The 26,094-nt window shown below is 29.9% G+C and overlaps 1 protein-coding gene across 3 annotated transcripts; it reads left to right on the forward strand.

Moving 5' to 3' along the window:
• The first annotated feature begins 1,539 nt into the window (after positions 1 to 1,539).
• LOC129960927 (beta-1,4-mannosyl-glycoprotein 4-beta-N-acetylglucosaminyltransferase-like) lies at positions 1,540 to 20,220 on the forward strand. 3 transcript variants are annotated; one of them, XM_056074671.1, is made up of 3 exons: positions 1,540 to 1,860; positions 14,138 to 14,235; positions 18,734 to 20,220. In XM_056074671.1, the coding sequence occupies exons 2-3, from the start codon at positions 14,230 to 14,232 to the stop codon at positions 20,045 to 20,047; spliced, it is 1,320 nt and encodes a 439-aa protein (XP_055930646.1). In that variant the 5' UTR covers positions 1,540 to 1,860; positions 14,138 to 14,229; the 3' UTR covers positions 20,048 to 20,220. The 3 variants fall into 3 exon arrangements, with proteins under 3 accessions (XP_055930646.1, XP_055930647.1, XP_055930649.1); XM_056074672.1 differs by having other exon boundaries at positions 14,141 to 14,235; XM_056074674.1 differs by lacking the exon at positions 14,138 to 14,235.
• The last annotated feature ends 5,874 nt before the right edge of the window (positions 20,221 to 26,094 follow it).

The following is a 26,094-nucleotide window of genomic DNA, read 5'->3' on the forward strand; positions in this document are numbered from 1 at the left end:
TTAAGTAAATATTTCTACTTCTAATAAAGATGAATGTGTGTGCTATGTCGTTCTATAGGACACTCCGTTAGACCATAGGTTCACAACAGGGAATGGTACAGCTTCTTATTAGGTGCGGGAGCTATTAATAAAGCAGCAATAGGTCCAGAAGTAACAATATATCAATAGTTGGTGTGATTAATTATTATAAAAGAGGTGGCGTTGAAATGGGTTTTTTCCCCGTGTTTTCTTGTCATGACGATAGCCAATAGAAGGATGACAACTCATATTCATATTCTTCATATTTTCAAGCTTTTATTTTTTCTTCAAGTTTAAATATTTTTGAAAATAAGGGTTCTAAACTACTTTTTCGTTTTTAATAATTTACGACCCCCTGGTTCATCAAATCAACATGTTACTTTCATGAAAAATAGCCTTTAAGAATGTGCTTTCACTTAAAAAAAATATTCATATTTGAAACAGCATTTATTATTTTTTTTATTAATTTTTACAGTTTCCAACAGTTCTCCGACTCCCTATATTTTTGCGATTTTCACCCCCTAAACGTCGTTTGGGACCCCTTGTTGTATGGTGATTCTTTATCCTCTTGATGCCTACTATCAGCCCTCTGAGTTTGTCGGTCGAATTCAACAACACCCTGTATATATATAAGATTAGGAATAAATTATGTTAATTTATTGATTTTGATTATATTTGTGTCCGTGAATGCTCTCCTCCTCCCCATTGCCACCTGGCAACTACTATTTTCATTTCTGGTCCGCATCTGTCACACACACACATTCTGTTGCAAGTATCATCATATGGATAGGGACCACTTTCCATTGGGGAAACTGACCATTTAGCTTAGCCAGTCTGCTACTGGATTACAAATACGATATTCCACCACTTTCAACTGGAGACTTTTTAGGTAGATTCCTGTACGAAGACTACTTATTGCAATGGTTCTCATGACAAGACTTAGGGAAAATTTCTTCAGTTCTCCACCGATCATGGTCCCTGGAACCCATAACCACCCTTCGTTGAAAAGTTAAATGTGTATAACTCTTTGCTCGTGTTATCTTATGAACAGGAATAATTAGAGTAACTTTGTTTGGATTTTAACTGTCTTGGAATATGTTGTTAGAAATGTAAAAGTTTCGGACTAGTTCATAAATGGTCCATCTAGCTCAAAGGGGGTGAAAATGGGGGATGAAATTTTCATTTCGCTATAAAATAGAGAAAACAGAAAAATAAATCCAATTAGCTAAATTAGCACCTCATTAAAACGAACCATTTTTGTATTTAAAGTTTTTCGATAACTGCAATATCTTAGGAGTTAGGGGCTGAAAAGTGATTTTCATGCCCTAATTCGAATTTTTTCTAACAATTTATGTTGCCAGATAGTAACTCAGATGTAAATGAATCTATCTTTGCCTTCCAGCTAGGAAGAAGGGTTTTTTAGGGGGGGGGGGGTGAGGGCTGTTTGCAGCTCTAGTGTGACATGAATTTTAGCCGTTCCCGGAACTTAAAAACAACTACAATTTCATCTAGAAGCGCGGATACTGCATTTATTTTTATTGCTTTGCTTTAAACGCTACCTTCAAAACAAAACGATACTTTACCGTATGGAGTAAAAAGTAACCACTTAAGAATTTGCCGCCTCTGCTTTATTATACATTTGAAACATTTTAAGTATCCACTAAAGAGTAAACGGTATTAAAGTCCGTGAAGTTTTTTTTTATTTTCAATGCAAAATAAAGCTTTACCCGCATGCAAAACTGAGGCAGATGCATTTTTTACATTCAAGTTTTGATACAAATTTTCAAACATTACTTATATTTTATATAAAGATACGAATATATTGAAAGCGAGTTTTACATGGTGAGTTTATTAGATTGATTATTCATTGCATTTAAATTTTCTTGTGCTATGTTAGTCCACTCTCATTTTTTATTGATATTAAAATAGAAAGTAGTTATTACAATGATGCAAACCTAGCAAAATATTGGATGTATTTTGAAATAATTCATCACAAAAATTTAAAGTAATTAAAATCATTAATAGAGCGCTGTGTGTTTATAAGTGGTTTTATTTTATTTTACTATTTTAATTTTTCTTTTGTTGACATACATAAGAATTCGAAGCGAAAACTTCCTATTTTCTATTATTTCACATTGTAATTACGTTAACTAAATATATTATACCAGATTTTTATTATTTCTTTAAAAGTTTTTTTTGGCCTTTCATTCATTGATATCTGAAATAAACTTATTTTTTGTTATTTAAATAGCATGTGTTGCAGAATGTGAATTATCCACTTATTTTTGCTGTTATACCACAGTTGCAATGTGCTATGCTAAATTTGATTAAATATGTTGTGCATAGACATGTGTTTGAAGTAATCAATTCATTTTTACAATATTGCTGACTTAGTATACTATATATAGTGAAAAATTGAATCAAGAATAATGATTTTAGTATTTCACAAGCTATAAAGTTGTAATGTTTTTTTTATTTACTGGTTTGTAAGCTAATACCTTGAAGAAATCTGCTGAAATTATTTATTTAATTGTTAAATTCATTTAATTTTAAAAGAGTTTCTTTTTTCAGATAATAAACAGCATTATGCTTTTTTTATAGGTATTTGCTATTCATGTTCTTTTTCTTTTAACTTAATACTTTTTGAGAGATATCTTTTAAAGTATGTATTTATAAATTTTATTTATTAACTACCAATTTTTTATGGAAGAGTTATTTAAGAAAAGAAATAATTGTTATGAAATATCTTGCTGTTGGATAGTAAAAGTTTATAAATTGCAAAAAACTTAACATTATTTATATTATCTAGAATATATAAAAAAAAAAAATATTTTCATTTTTAATCATTACAATAATAAACAAATGTTCTTCGTGTTTTTTTTTTTTTTTTTTGTTAGAGGGAAAAAACCATATCTTTCCTAAGTTTTGCTATAACCATAAGGATTGTATCTTATCAGTGATACAATTTTATAAAGGATAATTTTTTTCTCTTTCATTTCATTAATTCAAATTTTAAAACTCAAAATTGTTTTGAATTATTTTTTTTTTATTAAAAAGTAATGTCTAAATTCTTCCTTAACTTAATAAAAGATTATTTTAATTTGTACGTAGAAATGAACATAACTTTGTCTCAGAAATATTCATAAGTTCGATTTAATACTTTTTTCTCACCTTATACTTTGAACTTAATTTATGTAAATTCTTCCTTATTATTCAAATGCATTTTCATTGTTTGGAAGTTAAGCTATTATCTGTAAGAAAATATATAGATACTTTACCATTTGAAGTGATATTTTAACCTGTCAATTCCCTAACATTTCTAGCATTTTATTTATATATTTATGAAATCTCTTCGCTTTTATACTCATCTTTGAAAAGAGATAAATTCAATAATTTGTGATTTCAAGAACCTACAGTTCTATGTCATTGTCTTTGCTGAATATCATATTTCCATTTATAGTACTTTGTTCAGTGTTTGAACTCTTATGTATAAAACAGGCTTTTATTATCTAACTTTATTATCTATACAAGAATTACTATTTTTGGAGCTGCAATAAACTTCAAGGAAAAGAGAAAATTGTGTTTCTTTGCATTTAAGTCTTTACTATTTTATTTCATTCTAGTTTTATTATTAGAAGATTGTTGAAATGACTGTTTTTCAAGTTTCTCAGTCCCTTTTCTTCTGTTGGCCCTTAAATGCATATGAAATTACTTATATGCATAAGCATTGAAATTTTCTGAAGCACTAAATTCCACATTTTCTTAATTGAGTATGTTTTATTTATTTTATTTACTTTTAGTAATAACAGCAGTTTAACTTCCCTTAGCATAATCCTTGCATGAATGTGTATTTGAAAATTGATCTACCTGGATTTGAATAAATGATTTGAAAAAAAAAAAAAAGAAATGATAAATTGAGTTAACTGTGTGCATGAAGTCATAAATATTTCTTTCACAATAATTTTATTGGGAGGGACTGAATCTGCAAGATTAGTCTCCTCTAAAAAAATTTGCATACACACTAATGAAGTTGTCATCCCTCCCTGTCTCTTGCATAAAATTTGGGAACCTGAGTAAGACTGTGAACACCATGAGTACTCAGATTTTTATTTTCAGAGTCATGCAAATAAGATTTTTGTGTTTTGTAGTATAGTGAAGGGAGCTGAGTAATATTTGGCATTTTATTATTGATTAATTGAAACTGAAATCTGACTTAGAACTATAATACTCGAAAGCTACAATTTTAGTAACAAGATTGCATACCAAATTTCATTTGTCTAAGTTATTGTGTTTTTAAATTCTCTTTACATTTAAATATATGGACCAACAGACAATCAACCCATTGGCAGATTTTGTTCAAAATTTGTTATGTATCTTCACTTTAGAAGCAGAAACTGTGCACCAAGTTTTATCTAGATCTTTGTATTTTGTAATTATTGTGTCTGCTTGCACTCACACATATAAACTTCCTATGAAGGGATTTTATTCAAAATTTAACAAATTTACAAATATAGTTATAAATACCAAGTACTAAATGTACTTGTCTAGCTCAAAGTATTTTAGTGCTTGTATTTATTGGCATAATTCCAAAAATCTGCTTTTGAGATTCAGGGAAGTCTCAAATTTGGAGAATCATCAAAATGTCAAAGTTTTTTTAAAAAATTAAATTATCATATTTATAATACTTTCTCTCTGCATACTTCATGTATGAGAGTGTATAAAGAGTATAATTTTGCATAACATGTGAAACATTGAATTACTTTGTTTCCAGCTTGTTTAGTGCATCTTTCAAGAATAATCATCATTCCATAATTAGATTTGAACTGTTGATTTTGATCCTGTAAAGGGTTGAGTACATATATATTGTCAAGAAAACCTTGACTGGTTATACATCTATCTGATTTTTCAGCAAATAATGACTCGCAAAGTTATATATACATGTACGATTCATATTATAAATATTTTATGAATAAATATATTTCTGTGTTTATCAGTGGTAAATGATTCACTAACCTTGTTTTATTTTGCTTTTTATATGCACAGTTAATATTACTGATTTTGTTTTGTTTTATATGGGATAGAGGAATATGTTTTGATCCAAATTCTGTTTCTGAAGGAAAACTTTAAGAACTCCTACTACAAATCTGCATTAAATATCTTTTTAGGCTTGCTGGTTTTTCATGCAGCTTCATATCATGCATTTCTTTCTTTTTCCTTTCCATTTGTTTGTTTTTTAATTATTTTTCAAAAAGACAAATTTAAATCTATGGACAGGGAAGGGGCTTCCACAACAATACCAGTATAACTACTGAGCTAACTTTTTTGTACACATTTATAATTTAAAATCAGTTAATTAGGACTTTCTTTCCTTGTTTTTCAGTAGTTTTTCTTTTATAATGCATTATTCTTTTACAAAAGCTTTTTGATTGAGTTATATAAATTTGTTTCATCAACTTTATTTCTTGAATCTTTGTAACTGTATTGACTATGTGCGAAAGCTAATTATAAGCACAATAAATTAGATTTTTGTTAATGTTTTGTTTGCTACATTTCATCTTACAGTTATTCATTCAAAACTATGATGTTCCTTGGCATTTTTTTAAATTTCAATAAGTGCAAATATGATTATAATTCCTCTATTTGAAGAATGTAAATTGCATATGAATATACAAACAAAAACTTAATTTGATTTTATTATCAGTTTTAATTTTCATGATTTTGAAACTTTTGATGAAATTAAGTTGCAGAAAAGGATTTTCAAAAGTTGCATTAATATTTTTTCACAAGAGGTATTATTATTAAGTTGTATGAATTTTTTTTATATATATATCTTTCACTGAAATTTACTTCCTTTGCTGCTTTAGCATCTGTTATGATATTTTGATGTTTGTGAATGGTGCATTGATTATTCGGAGTTTTGTTGTTGTTGGATCTTTTTTTAATGTATTCTTTTCATTTCATAAAATATATATACTGTTTTCCAGATTTCTGTGTAAAATCCAGTACTCTCCAAAATTTAATATCCCCCCCCCCATACACATTCAATCATTACTTTGTTCTTCTTCTTTTTTATTTACTTGCTTTGTTTGTGCTGTCATTTGAAGCCGTATAAATTAATGTCAGAGTCTCGGCTTGGCTATATGTCTATCTCAGAATAGCCTTAATGAAGCAACTTCCAGATTTTTCCAAAATCGTCATTTTAGACCAATTATTCGGCAAATTTTGAAACAATGATGGGACATAATTATGCATTTATTTTATATATGGTGAGTGCAGTTTTGTGAATTTTCCGCCACCTAATTCCACTAATAAGCATAATTTATTGTGTTGCCAAATACCATGTAAACTCCTCCTCCTCCGTCTTTCATCTTATCCCTACTCATTTGGTGAAAATAATTTCTGACGCATGCATAAAAATGAGGAGGGTTCCGTTATCTGATAATTTTCTTTCCTTATTTGATGCGCCAATCAATTTTGATTTGACCAAAATTGGGATGAGATGACTGATGGAGAAGATGTTTACTTTTCATTTAATAATATATAAAATCTTTACAGTGTTACAAATTGCAAAAAAGAAAAAGCAATGAACAAAGAACTCTGGATAAACACTATCATCACTCTCTGCACTGAATTTTGCACTCCTCTGCGGAAGTTAAATCATGCAAAAACGATATGCATAGTATTTTGAATCGTTTTTGTTTCTTCGATTTCTATTGCATATCAAAACGTTATCGTTTCAATTTTATTTATAGATTGTAGAATGCATATACAGATTTGTAAATACCATTAGGCTAAACAAAATTCTGTTTTTCATTATTTTTTAAATTGCAAAATGAAACTTCTTATCTCTTGTATCAAGAAGGCTTTGATTTTGAGACAGAGGAGGATGTAAGTATTGAATTGTAGGCATAAGAAAAGGATTCATTAGGGAAGGCTCCCTCTTTTAGAAAGGCACTTTTCATGAGTAGTCTTCAGTTAGTAATGAAGCAGTGTGATTTAAAACATATTAAAATATATATTAACACATTTATTCATTGCTTTGATTGCATGTACTCTGAATTCTTTTTAATGTAAATCTATAAAAAATGTACATAGTTATCCATACATTTAAAAACACAAAGCGACGTAAATTACATGTTATTATTATTTTTAATATGTCAGTTTACATGTTATATATCAGATTTTGTGAATTTATCGACACATTTTAGATATTAGGAGGGAAAAGGAGTAACAAATTGGGGCTATTCCGCGACCTCCGTAAAGCACGACCTTCTTCCACGATATTAACGAGAACTTTCAACCGGAATTTAACAAAATTCAAAGAAATTACATTGTGCTGGGTGACTAGCCGACCTGGAAATTAGAAATGGTCAGAGAATTCCTAGAGGTTTGGGAAAATTCAAGGAAGTTTATTCTGAAACTGGATTTTATTTTTATAATTTTAATCTTGACACGACAATTCGCTGGTCTTTCTTTTATAAGTAGAATGAAACATCGTTTGCAGACAATAAATGTCGGTCGTTTACTGAAGTCAGAAACGGAGACCATACGCGCTTTTCTTCGCACACGCCAGGTGAAGAAAAGCTTTTTTTAAAGGTTAATTAGCAAAGGTTAAATTTTTGAGGGACCAAAATTTCTGCCTTATAGGATCGTCATCACCATATTTAAGAAGTGGTTCTGAAATGCAGATGTTACATATCTAGTTTGTGATGAATTTTGCTTCAAATTTTGCAGGCTAATTTAAATTAACTAACTCATTTATCGTGTTTCTTACTTTTATGTTATATTTATCAGTATAAAAAAATAACTCCTTCGTCGATTTATTGCATCATTTATAATACTGTAATAATGATTTGATAATATTATTATTTTTTAATTCATTTTTTTAGATCGAGTTGCGTTTGAGGTTTGATTATTTTTTAATTCATTTTTTAGATCGAGTTGCGTTTGAGGTTTGGTTTAGCATTGGTTCTCTTAGTGAGAACACAGTCACAGTTGATTATATTAGTATTCGGAACTGCAATGAGAGAAAAGATTACATAGCATTTTCTCTGAAAATTTTCATAAGCTTTTTTTTCTTCCTCAACGCTAAGTTAATCGGCATGATTAGTGAAAATGGTGTAGCTTTTCTGTTTTACGGGAAAGGCAACGTAACTAAAGCCAAACTCCATTTTTTTTTTTTTTTTTTTTTTGCTATAATGGATCATTTTTATTGAAAAGAAGAAAAACGAAATTGACTATTTTATTTTTCCTTCGAATGCCAAGCCGATCATGCCACGTGTTACAGAAAGAATGGATTTTATATCATTATTCAAAGTTATTTTAAAATACATGCTAAGTATTGACTCACCGTTATATTCCAGAACTAATTTTTTGTAAATAAATATTGTAACTGAATGAATTTATTTTTCTACTTCTCGGAGATCTTTTTATTGAATTAAGTATCGTCCGTTATTGCTAATATTTTCTTTAAGCATTTTAAGTCGTCACAAATATTTTCAAAAAAAGTAATTTTTTCCCCTTCTCTATGTTTAATCATTTTGCATCGATCTATATAGAAATCACACTTCAAATAGATCGTAAAATGTGGCGTTTGACGCTTTATATTTCTAAGAGTTAATTATTCGCTTTCTTACACAAGCTATTTGAATGAAGTAAAAATTAATCTCTCTTAATTATATGCAAAAAAAAAAAAGTATTTTTGCATAGCTGGAAGAATAAGTTGAAAACAGGGTAGAAAAAAATTACTTGTTATGTAATCATAATTATGAAAAGTCTGGCTCTAAAGTAATTGAAAATGTGTGTCATATTGTGTGTATTATTAAGCATTCTCACAACACTGCAGAAATGTAAAATGACTGCAATTCAAGATTAGTTGTACGTAAGTAGCTAATGAATTAAAAGATATACGAGTTGAAATATGGATAACTGAATAATTTTATATATAAAATTAAATTTTCTTTGTTTATCATACCACTTCTAGCAGAGAAGAAAATTGAAGCATACAGGGAAAAGATTTAACTTCTTTAACCCTTTAAAGGGCCATTTTTTTCTAGTCACATTAGGTTAAAATATTTTTAGGCTTGAAATTAGAATAAGAAAAGGGATTCATTTAGCTTATTAGATGAATTGAATTTGATTAATTAATTTGGTTAATTAATAATTAAGTAACAAACCAAGACGCATCATTTTGTGTGGGATAAAGAACTGAAGCATCTAAGTTTCTGTCTTTCTAAAAAAATTTGTCAGAACTTTTGCCAACCTACATAATTTCATACAAAGATTGATAAATTTGGTAGGAAGCATACTTCCCATCATTCTCGGATGAGGAAAGCCGTGATTATTCTTAGTTACATGAAGAAGAGTTCTGCATTCAAATCTTATTAAATCCGAGATGAACATTAAATCCAAGGCCATATGTCCTCCCACTAATAATGGCACAGAAGTTTGGAGAGATCGTGCTGGCTCAGGTGTTATCTTCGTCATCTAATCACAGCTCATAATTATGAGATCCTTTTAAAAATAGTCGCCACTTTGCTATGAAAGGAGAAATGAGTATAAATTAAATTTTGGATTTAGAAAATTTTCATGAGTCTAAAGTTTTAATATATTTTTTTAAAGTTATTAAAACAATGCTATTAAGAGATTTAATTTAAAACAGTTATTTAGCGAAATTTAAGAAAATCTATTAAGTCAGAATGATTTGCTTGGAAATATTAAAGAAATTGGAAATCAAAAACTGGGAATTTTTGCGATCCACAGATCAATAGGAATGTGTAGTAAAGCCACACTTGCTAATTTCCAACTCTCAAACTTTGAATTATTTACGAGTTCGTGAATTAGCCTCTAACGTTTTGTTTTCTTTTAAGCTATTTTAACTGTTAACCATGTGCGATGGTTATTAACTTAAGAAAGTTTGATAGTTTTAATTATCTTAATCAGAGTCAGTATTTTTTTTCCCTTGCTAGAATCATTCGCAAATTCAATGTATAGGCATATCATTAGGCTTAGGTATTTTAGGGGCGTTTGTGAAATTTCCAATTTAATGGCAGTTGTACAAATTAATGTTTCGGGATGAGAATGCAAATGAGCAAATAAAGGTAACATTGTGGATTAAAACCATTATCGTGTTATCCGACAGTCTTTAAAAGAAATCCTAGTTTATTTGAATTAATAAAGTCGTCTACCGCCGTCTGTAACGCTGGACGGAATTAAAAATACCTCCAACTTTTGGATTACGTCTTCATCGGATGCGAAATGCAAACTTCAGTTTTGGCGTTTAGCAACTGAGACAGGTTATTATTATTATTTATGTTTAAATTGATATACCGATGTGCGAATAAAGTTAAGCGTGAATGAAAGTTAGTTATTGGATCAAAAACTTCACATTTTATTTGTACTTTTTTAATGCTGAACTGTAATAGAGGTTAACAAGTTGGTGCCAGGAATTTTATTATTTTATGCATTTTTTTTTTCTTTCATTAGTGGATAGCTATTTGTTCAAACCGATTTTAGTGATTAGTTTTGATTTGAGTGTTCTTAAATATTATGGACACATTACAAGGAAATAAAACTTTTAGTATTTCTATATATTTTTAACTAAAGTGTAATGCAATTTTTTTATTATTACCTAAGCACTCTCGCATGAGATTATCTATTACAACTTTTGTTAGCTAATCTGTCAAGTCAATGTGCATGAAATTTTCTACTACAGTCTTTTCTAGTTCCTAAAAATCGTATCCAAGTTAATAGGACCATTAACATGCTAACCCGTTTAGACAGGTATATTGTTCATTTCTAGTTAATTAATATTTGAACTTCTGAAAGATTCCAGAAATTGCTATGCATTATTAACAAACTGAAATTAAAACCACTTCGTCTTGATGAGACTGGTCAATTATTTCTTAAAATTGCTTTCTTGTCGGTTTATAAAGTGGCAAATATTGCTGTGCGAATGGAGTATTATTTACAGCTAATTTATCAATGATTATATTCATTTGAATAGAACACATTTTACAAAACATTATTTTTAAAAAAGCTTTATTATCAACTTGAGAATAATAGTGTCGGCTCCCATTAGGGCTACAGAGTTGCAACACCCCTGAAATTACTTTTAAAAGATTCATTTTAGCTTTTTGTGCAATTTAGCTGTTCATACATTCGGAGAATTCGATGCTCTTTACTTACTTTTTCACTCTAAGAGTTCATCTACGGCAATAGATAAAAACAATGAAAATGTAAAAATTAGACTGGAAAGGCATCAATAATTAAGAAAAAACTGATGTCGGAACTGATCATCTTCGAGGGCCCATTAAGACATCCTGATTATTTTTAAGTGAGAGATTTATCAGAAAACCAAAAGCAAACGCTTTGAATTTAAAGGCATTACACAGACCATTACCAGGTTGGAGTGCGATTAACTAATCTTTATTTATCCTTTCTTTCTTTTTTTTTTTTCTTTTTTTATTCCTCTCGCCCATTCTTATCCAAAATTTACCTTTGTTCTCTCAGTAACCCCCCCCCCCTTCTTGCTTTCCCTCATTGGCTGTTAATGAGTTTCGGTTTCGATTCATGTTGCCTCTGCAGAAACATAAGATTTATTGGTCATTCCGCTTCTTTTGTTAGAGGTCTTCGAAAAAAAGTACATAGTTAATTTTCAAAATTGTTATTCAGATAAAAAAAAATTTTATAAGGAGGGATCAATTATTATAAATAAAAAAAAAACCGGTGAATATTGTATATCTTATTTAATGTTCATTTTTGGGCGAGTATTATCATGCTGATTGAATTATTAGTTAATTATCATGTTAACTTATATTCGGGAAGGTGGTTAGAAATATTTCCTCTGAACGGATTACGCTGAAGTTGTTGTAATGGTCCTTTAAAATGTTTTATCTATCTAGCTGAAAGTGTTTTTGAGCTATCGTCTTCACAAAAGACAGACAAACAGACAATGCCAAAAATGTACGAAAATGGAAGTATGAGTGCTTGGGATGAGGTCTCTTGTACTTTAATCTACTGAATCATCACTTAAATAATTTGTTAAATGATGATGTTCAAAATATTAGGACAATTATGGATAAAGCAATCTTTTAAAAAAATTCGATCTCTTGAAAAATACCATAATCGATTGTAAAGACTATAGTTAAATTTAGCTCTTTTGTTTATTTTTAAAATTTTCGACCTTATATTCATGAGTAGCTCTATTCATTGTTTTTGAAATTTTTTTTATTTAGCTACATTAGAGGATATATCATCATTACATAAAATGAATAGAAGATGCATAGAATATCGAGTTATTTTGTGGTATATGAAATCATTTCTGTTTCTGTACCATTCTCGCAGAGCATTCATTTTGCTAATGGTAATTTGCCATTGTGCAGAGTTTCTGTCAGTTGCTTTCTGGGTATTCTTCATCTTGTTTTTATCAAAAATTATCGGTTTAGAATAATTTATTCTTATTTATGCAAAAAAAAAAAAAAATCTTTCATGTTACACTGCAACTGAGAACCTCTGAGTAGTTAATACAAAAATTGTATAGACGCAAAATAATGAATAAATTAAGTTCACTAAAAGGAAGATCATAGCATAAGAGTAAATAACAGAAACATTTTATTCAATCGAAGTTTAGTAGTCGTTGAAAAATAAATAAAAAGCGGTTTTAGATATGTCTTGAAATAGGGCACTCAGGTTCGCTTTTATCTTTCGATAACAAATGAAATTTTCATCAAACTATTAATCCTTAAGTTTTATTTCAAAGTCAAGTTTTTGAAAGTTATTTGAAGTTTTTTTATGACGTTAAACCAAAATTAACTGATATTGGAAAGAGTTTCTTGAAAGATCTTAGGGATCATGCAGTTTTATCTCATTATTTCTTTTTGTGCCATTATTTCCTTTTCGAATGTAGGCATACATTCACATGCACGTTTCCAATTTTTTTTTTTCCATTGTTATTTATTTCCAGTTCAAGACCACCACTTTTTTGCATATGCAATCACAATCTCCCTACCCTATATATGACGACAACGTTGGCTTAAGGTGCGTATATACTGGTTAGCTGCTCATTGAAATTTTCACGACGAACCAACCGAAAACCGTAGCATCAATCATCGATCCCCAGTTGCTGGTACGCATACTTGAAATAATATCTTCATGCGTGAAAAATTATTCAATTCAACAATATTTCCTGAATATACTATCGCACGAAATTTAACTGTTTACTCTATTTGAGAACCTCAAAAACTCTTTTTAATGATCCCAGTTTAATTGTAAAATTTTTACATAATTTTAATACATTTTTAAAAGTAGTTTATGAAAGATTTTCGACAATACTTAGCATTGTTATTATGAAAACTAAACCAGTTTCGTCTCATGTTTTCCCATTTTTTTAAAGCTATTGTCAACAAAGTTTGCTTTCATTGATATGTTAACTTCGAAGTAGATATTGACTTTCTTGCAGTTTTAAAATATATTTAGTTAGTACTTTTTAAAATCTATTTAGCTGAAGCGTATTGAATGAAGAAAGCATTAATTCATTTTAATATAAATGAGTCATTGAGACAATGTGTAGACTTTTCTCATCTCCTCCTAAAAAATTGGGCAGGATTCGGCCAAATTCTGCACACTTATTTTGTCAGACAAGAGAAAAATTAATGTGAATTTTCGAAGTACGAAAATTAACTAAATATTAAGACAATTAGGAAAAAAAGATGCAAACAAAAACAAACGATTTGCATTTTTTCCCCCACAATAATTTTGAAGGAAAATGTTCCATAAAAAGTAGTTTTACATTATTTTAAAATTCAACATTTTATCTTTTGAATGATGTCAATTTTATTTGTATAATTTTTGCTTCAGTTTATATTCATCTTTTTTTTAAAAAAAATAATGTATGCTATAATGAAATGAGGAAATTTGTAAGTACTCCTTTGCTAGGCACTGTTAAGTCTAAATTACTCTGCTTCATTTTTTCTTTTTTTAAATTTCTGATTTATTTTAAAATATCTTTTGACAATTTTTTTAAATTCATTTTTAAAGTAGTGAGTTTTTTCTTTCTTTTTTAAATTTCTGATTTATTTTAAAATATCTTTTGACACTTTTTTTAAATTCATTTTTAAAGTAGTGAGTTAACGACGCTTGCCAGCAAGTATGAGCCAGTCACTCAAATGAGTGAAGGAAAAGTAAGACATTTACAACCAAAGGAAGAAAGGAATGAAGGTGCGTATGCTTCAGAATCGTTGTTCTTAGCTTTTGCCGGGTTAACAATAATCAAAATTCACGAATACCAAGAAAACGTGATAGCTTTAATTGCGAAAATATTCAAAAACCTTTGCAACCAAATCAAACAGGTATTCTATCTTAGTAGCAGCTTCAAACTATGAGGGACCGTGCCAAAACTTCTCAAGTTGGAAGAGGTGCGAAAATGTCATCTTCAAAAAGAAAACTTTTTGAATGATATCAGATTCATTTCTTTGCGGTTATTTTCTTCAATTTTTATTATTTTTTTCAAAATTTAAGAAATAATTGGATAGTCACAGGCGGTTTTAAAATAAGGAAATTTATAGATACTTTGTTCAATAGGCAATGGTAAAATTTTGAAGTGTTCTATTTTAATTTTTTTAATACTTTTGTTTTTTAAATATTTTAGCACATTTTTTTAGTTCTAAAAGAATTTTAAAATTTATTTTTTATTAAAAAATTATTGCTTCTAAAGTCTTCTATCACCTTAATCTGGGTCTTCTATGGAGCAATTAATAAATAATATTGTATTCGAGAAGAGTATAGAACTCCTTAACGATGCTAAAAGAAAATGCTTATTTACCTCTCAAAGTCAAAAGAAAGCTAGGAAAGTAAAGCTTTCACGAACAAGTAAGTTTTTTTTTTTTTTTTTTTTTTTTTATTGTTGAAGAACAAAAATACATACAAAGAGCTGTCGCCGGAACACTTGAGCAAAATTCTAAAAGGAAACTTTAAAAGCAGACGATTAGCAATTTTTATCTAAAACAGCTATAGATTTGGTTTATTTTAATACTTTTATTTACGAAAAATTGACTGGTTAATTTATTCTTTCAAAATGTTCTTTAAAACCTTTTTTATACTTATTTCTGCATATATCAACAAAATCTGAAGTACTAATATAGTAAATATTAAACGCTTATTGAGAAAATTAGCTATCAGCGATTTTTAAAAATCGTCTGCTTCAAATGATATTTTAATTTTTAAAAAAATTCAGATAATAAAAGGATTTTTAAAAAAAATCTTTTAATATTTTATTCAAAAGTGGTTTTTACGTTTGAAATATTATGCAGGAAAGAATTTTAATCCCGGAAAACGCTGGGTGTATTAGTTGATTTGGTTATATTTTTTTGCATCAATTTCGAATGAATTCTCTTTCACTATCTCGTATACAAGGAAATAGTAATCGACAAAAAATTCGAATTATGTATTTTGACACATCTCCACGTTTCAGACCTCCTAGAGTCTGGAAAATATATTTTTAGAATTATGTCTATGAACAAGATAACTCAAAAACGTTTGGAGCTAGACAGACGAAATTTGGTATATGGTCTTAACACTAAATATATAGAATGAATGTTTTTGTTCGTATTTTATGCGCTGCCCTACCGTTAATCAGATTGCGATAAAACTTTGCCAACTTATTGCTTGTACTTGCACGAAGGTTATAGGCATAGTACAATTATTAGCATTTATTTTGAACACAATAAAATTTGCAAAAGAAATCATTTCATACGTTTCTATTATAGAACATTATTTTAAAATTGACAAAAGATAAATAATAAACGACAGATATTGTTCGGAGTTAATAACACATATATTAAACCAAATAAATTATCATTAATGTCAATCAGTGTGAGTGAAATGAAATCGAAAATATTTAGTGGAAGCGCTATTTTTTTTTTTTTTTTTTTTTTTTTCGTTAATGAATAGTCATCTACACAAGATATTGTCATTCAACATTCACAATATTTTGTCTGCGGGGAATCACACATATTATTTAGAGTTTATATCATACGTACAAAATAAAATTACTATTATCGATGCCGATCAAGGTAAGTTATATATAATGAAAATTTTCCTGTAGAAACAGTAATTTTTCTATTTATCAGCGTATATACATGGCAAACGACATTTCGGTTACGCAAGCGTATATCGTGTTGATTGCCTCGTCAAAAAATATGTCTTCCAAACGTTCGTCACTTAGTAGATCTACCAGCTCAGCACGTAGAAATAAGCGAATTCGAGCTTCTCAAACAAACGAGGAACTACAAGCGAGCAATAAAACAGATCGTTTACGAATTGCAAATTCTCGTGCTTCAGAATCTCAAGATTAACATGCGGCAAGAATCGAAAGGCAACATTTATGTGCTAACGGATCACGCACATCAGAATCAGAAGAGTAACATGTGGCTAGTTTCGAGGCAACTATTCTTAACGGAAAGTCGAATGATGAAAATGTGCGCATTCCCATTATTCCCACCGACATGCTTTTTGATTTCAAACGACCGCAGTTTCCCATTCGATTTGCATTCTCGATGACCATCAACAACTCACAGGGTCAGTCACTTCGAATGTGCGGATTGAACCTAGAAAATCCATATTTTTCTCGTGACCAGTTGTATGCTGCAATTCATTCTGTGGAAGCTCAGCTCTCCGAATAAAAGCTCATAGGGTTTCTACAAAACGAAGAGAGCTGGATGGATAAAACTTGATACACAGATTTAACATCTAAAGTGTAGATAAGTATCAAATTTTGAATCAGTTCCGTCGAAGGGATGACCGTCTGTGCTTTCACCAGCATGCAAACGTGATAACCTAAAAACAGAAAGATGTATTTAGAATTTGATATATGATTTTGTGACTAAAATTGTCGTTCTGTGTCAGGTTTTGGTTTTCATCAGAAGAAAAAAGAAAAAAAAAAAAAAAAAAAGCTTTTAAAATACACATTCGGTTTTCTTGTACTTGAGTATTGACTCATCCCAGCTGTTAATAACACACACAAATCCACTAAAGACCGCACTATAATAAGGCTTTTTCATAGCTACCGTTCGCATGGCATACGGTTAATAATACACAAGTACATTTATTAGAGAATATACGAGAGGATTTCCGAAGATCATTCCCTCTAGTTATAATGTGATAACGGAATCTAATTTTTGCTTTACTTTCTAATTACAAATTTTAAATTCCGTTTTGATTTCGCAATTCCGCAGTGTTCACCCTAAGTCTGCAAAGTTTAATTCTCCACAAGCCCCAAAACCCGTATACACCTACATTGCCAACCATCTGCTAGCAAGTGATTTTTTTTTTTTTGTACCTATATGTAAAAGGATTTTTTGACTATAAAAATTTGGTAACGTTTGAAAAATTAATGCACTACGAAATGTAATTTTTTCTCCTTCCTGAAGTATTATTATGTTTGCTCAATAATATTAATATGTTTGCTGTGTGTGTGTGTGTGTGTGTGTGTGTGTGTGTGTGTGTGTGTGTGTGTGTGTCGTTTTATTTCATCTTGGAGAAGCAGGCATTATGTACAAGCAGGAGCGACGAGCAATACACACAACACAGAAAGAAATGAGGAAAAAGCTCTTGAACATTTTATCCCTGATCTTTTATAACCTGAGATTTTGATAGGGAAAATATTTCTTTACAGTGCTAATATGAAACACATGGATCTTTTAAAAAAGAATGCACTTATTGGACATTTTTCTACCCCTTCACGCGGAGTGTGGGAAAGTTAGGCTTTTAGCCGATTCAACAATTTTACAAAGCTCTCTTGAATTAATTAAGTAGAAAAAGTGGAATTGGATCACGAAATAAGAGAATATTTTAGAATGAAGTTACTATGGGCTAAATTAAGATAAAACCTTGGCAATTAATTAAATTGAAATTAAAGCTTAAAATATCATTACACACATACACACAAATATATATGTATATATTGATAATCAAAATAAATATATGTTCGTCTATCGATTCTCTACGAGACAAGTCATTGAACTTACTGGTACCGAATTCGGCGCGATTATATTTTGGATGCTAAAATTGTGTAACTCATGGCCGTAATTTTAAAGTGCCAATTAAAACTGTAACTAAGAAACTAAGATTAATAAAAAAATTCTTAGTTTTCGTCAGTAATTTTCGGCAGATTCATCATGAAAAAAAAAAAAAAAAAAAAAAAAAACATTTTTTGCATCATTTAAAAATTATTTTTTTTTTCCATCACATGAACTCAGATGCCTTAAAAGTCTTCCGTTTTTATAAATTTTTAAAAACACCATGGTTTGTTCGCCGCAAGCAAAAAATTCAAATGGAATATTTAAGTGGCAGTGAATATAACTACATTCAATAATTTGAGTTTAAAATTATTTCGTTGAGTTGCTTTCTTTTAAAATTATTTATACCAAAAGCAATAATAACCATTTTAAGCCACTTGAAAATTTAAGCACTATCAGTTAAAGAAAATCAACATAAGTGATAAGAGTGAAGGAGCTGATACTAAATAAATTGTTGTAATGATTTTTCTTTTATTTGCATCTGTATGTTAGTAAGAAGTATTTGTAATCCTATGAAAAAATTTTAAGTTTTTTTTTTAATTTTTTTTATTCATTAAAATTTGTTTTAGAACTTATTAATGTAAAATTTGTCAGCATGAATCATGTCTATTTGTTAATTTCATTATTTCTTTATTTTCTAGGAAAAAGAAGAAAAGTGTTCAAGCTGTTGGCCTTGTGCACTGAGATTAAACAAGAAATTGCTATTTATTTTTGTTGCAATTAACATTACTTTTTGGTTTATTTATTATAACGGTTGCTGTTCATCCTTTTTGCAAAAGAAAACTAAGAAGAATCACGCCAAGCCTGCTATACAATCACCGATATATAATGTTCCTCTTTTCCATATTCCACTTCTCAATGATGTTGATATGGGAACATTTTATCTAGAAATTAAATCTAATATTTGGTGCTTAAAACTCGGTACTGAATTAACTAAGTCTCAAAAGGAAGGAAAATGTGTGTGTATGGAGAATTGGTTTGGATTAGACTGCGGTATTCCTGCAGCTGCATGGAAATCTGGTTTCCTACAGGAAGGGAAAAACAACAATGTTGAAATAAGGCGACGGCGGAAACCTCGTCGTATAGTAGTTTTATATGCTGTTGACGATCAATCGGACTTGTTGGAGATAAACATCCACAATGCGTTTTTGTTCATAGATGTTGCTTTGACGATTGAGGGGAAAGGTCACGATCCTTCTGTACTTAATCTTGTTAAAGATGGATATTTGGCTGAGTATCAGAACAAAATAATACCCATACAGTTGAACAGAAGTTATGTTGTCGAAAAGGAAGATCAATGGTCTGTCTTTATGTTAACAGAATTATGGAAAGTTGTTTGGAAAAGACTTGCAGATTTCCGTCCTGATGATATATTCCTTTTTTCACATGTATCATCTGTAATATCAAAAGATGTGTTACTATTTTTAAAACTTTATGACGGTTATCCAGAGCCATTCTTTTTTGAGCTTAGGCCTTTATTATTTAAGTTTTGGAGGCAAATGAAAAGCAATAGTACAGACGCCAAGTTTGTGCCTTTCAAACCACGAGGATGCACTTTTCAGTACATTGCTTCTCTCTGTGATTATGAAGTTTCAAATTTTTTTTCAAATATTTGTTACGCTGATTTGGAGCGCAACAAGCGCTTTGCAAAGAACTATTGGTCTCCATCCGGTTGGGTTTTAGGTAATTCATTTACGCCTAGTGGTTGGCAGTGTAATTTATGTTGCAATAATGAATGCATTAAAAAAAATATTAACGAGTATCGCAAAAATGGTAGCACTTCCTTACCGTTACGGTATTTCCTTGGAAACACGTCTGTGATGGAACATTTTATTGAGAAAAGTGATTTATTTAACAGCAAAGATCTGTTTTTTGAAGTAGTTCCTAACAACGATCCTTTTTTTGCTCCTAGTATTGTGCTAAGCAATCGCAGGTATTCTCATCTTATTGATTAACATTTATCGCTTGTAACTAAAAAGTTAATTTCTTTCATTGTGTATTTGTTTTCATCTTGTTGTTTGTTATTATATTTAAGAGTACGTCGGTTATAAAAATTTGTTATATTTATTATGCATTATATATCGTTTTGTATTTTTATGAGCAATATTTTATGATTGCTGTTACGTGCATTAAAGATGTATGCTGTTAACAATGAAATACTGTTTTGAACTGTGTGTTGTATTCTTTTTTTATTGTAAGAATATTAGCTTAAGTGTATCATTTTCTCTTATTATGAAAAAATAGTTTGGAAGTGGATTTACTCTCAATTATTCGTAGGTATTCAGGCATATATTTTAAATTGATAATTCTAAACCTTCTACTCCATCTATTTTGCCTGGGCGGCCGCTGTGTCTTGGTGCATCAGGTTAAATATTTCATGTGTAAATCATTCTCCAGTTGGTGCGAAAGATTTGAAAGGAGGCTGCTGGCTGGTGTGCCATCCCTTATAATCTATTTAAATTACGAGGTGCATCCCAGTATTGCCCTAATGTAGCTTCAAAATAAGACATTGTGCCAAATTAATCTAAACAAAAAGCCCTCCCCCCTTCTTGATGGCCAATTTAAGATTTAGATCTCTAACTGTTCATCAGCAAGATTATTCTTAAATCGATTTATACCAAAAAATCAGTTAACAATTTCAAACTGAAAATTTTGAACTTTCACAAAAAATACAATTTTGTTTCTAAGGAGATATTAAAAATAAATGCTCTTGAAGGGAAACCACTATTTGAACGAGTAAATTAACCTCAGTTTTTGTGTAAACAGTTAATTTTAAAAAAAGGAAGTGCAGCGAAATTCGGTGAAATTAATTAACTATAAATTTTCTCCATTTATGAAATTCCTCATTTTTTAAACTAGGATATTGATTTGATTAGTGACATAAAGAATTCTTTATTATTAAGCAATGTGACTACTTATTAAAATCGGATTATTTGTCATAATTTAAGATTTTGATCACATCTATGGAAACAGTTTTCTTTATTATTTTTTGATTCAGTGTATCAAATAAATTATCAATATATTGAAGATAGCAGAGCACATTCTCTCTCTCTTAGATTTTATATACTGCAGAGCTTTCTAACCCTTTCTAAGGCCGTGGGAAGTATGTTTCCCACCAAATTTATCAATCTTTGTATGAAATTATGTAGGTTGGCATAAGTTCTGACAAATTTTTTTAGAAAGACAGAAACTTAGATGCTTTAGTTCACACAAAATTATGTGTCTTGGTTTGTCACTTAATTATTAATTAACCAAATTAATTAATTAATCAAATTAAATTTATCTAATAAGCTAAATGAATCCCTTTCCTTATTCTAATTTCAAGCCTAAAAATATTTTGACATAATATGACTAGAAAAAAATGGCCCTTTAAAGTGTAAAGAAAACTTTTTTGAAATATGTGCCAGATATTTAATTAAAAACCCAAGACAAATACAGTAATATTCCGAAGTCAAAATCACAATAGATGAAGTGTAGCCACATTCTAGTTTACATATAAATACTTTCGAATTTTAATTAATTAGGGGTAAAAGCTTATAAGATAATTGTTTGATTGAAAAGTAGGTAATAAAGAATGCAGTTTCCATGTATGTTTATACAAAATTAATATAAAAGTATAAAAATAAATAAAGTGATACACAAAATGGAATTATTTAAATGACGATAGCTTTATAAAATCTAACAAACTCATTTTGCTCGTATTAACTTTTTCTCCTCCTATAGAGTTCTTAATTAAATCTTCCATAATATAATCAGAATCTTAAATTAAAATTTCTTTACGGTAAGTTGATAATTTTTTTCTTCCTTACCTTGTATTTAAAATGTGATCCTTGTTAGACTCTATTGTCTCTAAAATTAGCATTTCTATATCAACTGAGCCTAGATCTATCAAACTTGAATTGTCATATACTATCGTGCCAAAGTTTCCATAAGAATGACTCATCTCTATAAGCTCATCGATTTTCAGTTCTTCTGATGTGAGTTTAACAGCTCATTGGCATCATTTTCAACTTCCTAGCATTACTGCATGGCAAAGATTGGCAACTTCTATTGCATAAGGAACTTGGTGAATTTCTTACATTCTTGCCTGTTCTTTTATGAGAAAAGCGACATTTTTCTTTGTTTAGAATTTTAGATCGGTATCACATTTTGAAATGGGAATGGGGCCTAACTATTGAGTGTTATTGTAAGCCAGGGTAACGTAACTCAGGTCATTACTGTATCCAGTTGTAGCGTTTTTATGGTAAAATCTGATTTCTTTGAATTGAAAATGGTGCAAAAAATTTGTAAATCTGCTAAAATCATTTATCGCAATAAAGATATCATTTCAAGAAACATAAGTTTTGTAAACAAATATATGAAAATAAGTATAGTAAGCATTATTTATTGTAATTTCTGCAGTATTGCCATGAGGAAAAATTGTCAGTAATGCGCAGTGGTTTCTACAGAGTTCGAACTCAAAAGTCGAGCCTATTAAAAAAATTACTATAGCAGGAAGGTAAGTTGCTTGACGATTAACTTTATAACATGGATTGATAAGATTCTTTCAATTGAGAGCGCATCTTTTTAAGATTTTATAATTTGAGTATTGTAAAATAAAGAAAGGGTAATAAAAATAAGTGGAGTAATAAAGCATGTTACTAGTATTTATTGAGTCGCATTTAAGTAATGGTTATTTGCCATGATTTAGCATAGTATATATATATATATTGATTCATGCGTAAATTTCGTCTGGGGAAGTTTTAAGATGACCGAGCATTTGAAATGTAAAAACTTACACTCGGTGCTTAGAAGTTATAGATAGTGTATACAAATAATATTTATAGAGGTTTAAATTTTGTTTTAAAAAGTAATTGACCATCTCTGTTGTCACTCCTGCTTTCCTCTGAATTGCATTTGGGCTGCGCTGGTTTAGTGGTAAAGCCTCAGCTTCAACGCCAGAAGGTTCTATTGAAAAACCGCCTTGTAAGTGGATCTAATGGACGTTATATTTGTCGGGGAAGATGTTCTTTCGTTGGTGTGGTGCGGAAGCTTAAGGTGGTGGGTGTCAACTTGGATACTGTCATCTGACCGAAATTACAGTGTTCGTTCTAAAACAGCCCTAATATTTCCTCTAAACGATACATAGCATAATTACTCTTAATTGCATCATATCGCGCTTTGAACATGAAAGAATATATGTTGTACAGAGCTGCCGTCTACATACTGTGGCTATTTAAGATCCTACATATATAACGGTAGTAAGTATTCCACTCCTTGCTTTGAAACTTAGGGATTGTAAAATTTACAGCCCATAGATATAATCAGTGATATTTAGACTTCATTCTCTGATGATCTCGTAAAAGACTGAGAAAATCTTTCCGCAGTGACTAAAAATAACCAAAATAATTTTAACTATGACGAATGAACAATTCTTTTCAATCTACTGACTTAAATAAATGTACAAATATTTCCTAAAGATATGACAGCAAAAGAGGCGAATTTAAAAACATCATCCGAGATGGAAATTTATTCACAATAACATGAACCGATTATAAAATTAAAACATTTCGTTTGCAGTTATGAAAAAATGCTTAGAAATGGCATGTTCGTAAATGTATTCAGTTTCTTAGTTTTAGTTGTTTCTTAAAAAGTTTCAGTTTCTTAGCAATGAACTTTCTGATAAAGCTTTGTTACATTCAACGGTCAGCACTCCCCCCCCCCCACAATATTACTCATTTTCTCAAAATTTTTAATTAGTAGATTTTTATTGTATGAACAGAGTGAATTGTATCATCCGCACGGAATGTGCGTTATTCAACAATCCACAATTCCATTTCTATGAATCGCAACTGAATATTTTTACTGAAGTAAACACTAATGTTTTTCTCCTAATGGAATCATTTATAAGTATAATTTAAGGTAAGATCTCTGCTTCAATGCAGGAAGGCTCTATTTTCGAAACCCGATTTCACGAAAACTAAAAATCCGTCGTGTATACGAACCTGGTGCACATTAAATCTGACGCCTTCCCACTGGTGTGGTGCGAAAGCTTGTGTAGGGGATGCCAGCTCAGGTGTCCACCTCATCAACTGACCAGCGTTCAAACTACATGGTTCGTCCCAAAATAACACTCATGGTGCTTCCAAACGGGACATTAATAGAACTAAACTAAATCGGCCCAAAATAGTCCTCGTGTTACTTAGAAACAAGACTTAATTGCAATGAAAGTAAATCTTGGACTGAGAAAAATTTCATAATATCGAAGTTTGAATTAAAATCTTTAAATATTAAAGATAATTTCTAAGCAACTCAATTGAAATTGTTATTTAACTAAATCTAAGAAAATCTATTACGTCAAGATAATTTTCTTGATTTAGTTTGACTGATAAATGCTGATCGATATTGGAAAACAAAAGCTTTTGATATGTGGGGACAATTCTACGGTCCTTATATATACCTGCATAAAAATTGTTTTTCTTCATATACTGTATGGAAAGTGTGTTTTTAAGACCTAAAGTTTTTTTTTAAGGATATAGAATTTTTTTTTTTTTTTTTTTTTTTTTTTCGTCTGATGCCAGCAACGCCAAGAATTTGATCCATGAAAATACAGTTTTTTCCCAACAGATGTGTCGTTTGAAAATACTTATAACTGAAGATAGTTTAAGTGCATCAAAACTCTGCTTTCTTGCCATCGCAAGGTACAACGCTGTGGTCAGAACTATTGATTTGTAATAATGTACAACAAAGTTTAAACATGTAATATTCAGACGTCAAATGACTTGACTCAAAAATGATTATCAAAATTTCCAACGTAGAATATAGAGTTTTGACATTTTGGAAATAAAATAGTGAATAGTCATCAGAATATCTGAATACGCCTTGAAGTTTTCAAGTCAAATATTTCTAAATGTATTGTATACACTGTATTTTAAGTGTACAAGTGAAGTTTAAGCCTTTTCGATATTATTAATGTCTTATTTAAAATTGATACATGCTTTTAATTTGAAACAATATTTAAACAACAAAAGAAAAATAATTGCATTCGTTTTGAATATAGCGCCGTTATTTTGGTTTGCTTTAGGAGAATATATGCATATGTCAAGTTTAAATGAAATCATTCTTATAGTCAAAGATAATGCAAGTAATCAGGCCAGGCCTTTCATTTGAAAATTCTTGTTTAATTATTTAAATTTGTAAGTGTTCACAGTATGTGAAAAACATATGCTTTCCGAAACGAATTTTAAGATTTATTTGTTCTTTTTCATGATGCATTTATTTTCATAGAAGTGATAAATTATTTATAAGAATTATGTTTAAGGAATTTACAGATTGACCTCACTGAAAGCGATATTATTTATTTGTGGTAATTAAGAGCTCCTTCAATGATGGAAAATCGGAGTTATAAGATATATTATTTTATTTGGTCCTTTATTTATATATATATGTGACCCACATGTGATATTTAATATATATACCCACATGTGAACTCTATAAAACTACTCTTTTCAGTCAACATATTTTAAAATATGAATTCTATATTCCTTTGGGTGGCGCTAGTGGAAAACCTTGATTCTCTTATTGGGGAGGATGTCCTCCCCCCCCCTATTGGAATGAAAAAATATCTTATGCGGGGGGGGGGGCTTTCTTCCTATTGACAACTCTTCTTTATTTCACCTGAGAAAATAGGAGATTTACTGTGCACACATGGATAGCTGAATTCTGAATGCTGTAGGACATGAAAGTCTTGGTACCATAGACATCAACATTGTTGAAGACAGAAAATATCGTTGCTTTTGGTCAGTTGTACTGTAGAAAATTACAAGGTTTAAAAATCAATCTGAAGAATATGCGTTGTGTTTTTGAAAGGATGCAAGATGCATCTAAACCGAAAACATTATTACAACTGTAACAGTACATTTCTCGACTTGCTAACGCATTTTACAAAATGAGTAAAAAAAAATTGCATACACTCTACCAATGTCAATGTGTCCATGTTTCAGTAAATTTCGATTTTCCCCGT

This window comes from Argiope bruennichi, chromosome X2 (assembly GCF_947563725.1).
Source record: "Argiope bruennichi chromosome X2, qqArgBrue1.1, whole genome shotgun sequence".
NCBI lineage: Eukaryota > Metazoa > Arthropoda > Arachnida > Araneae > Araneidae > Argiope > Argiope bruennichi.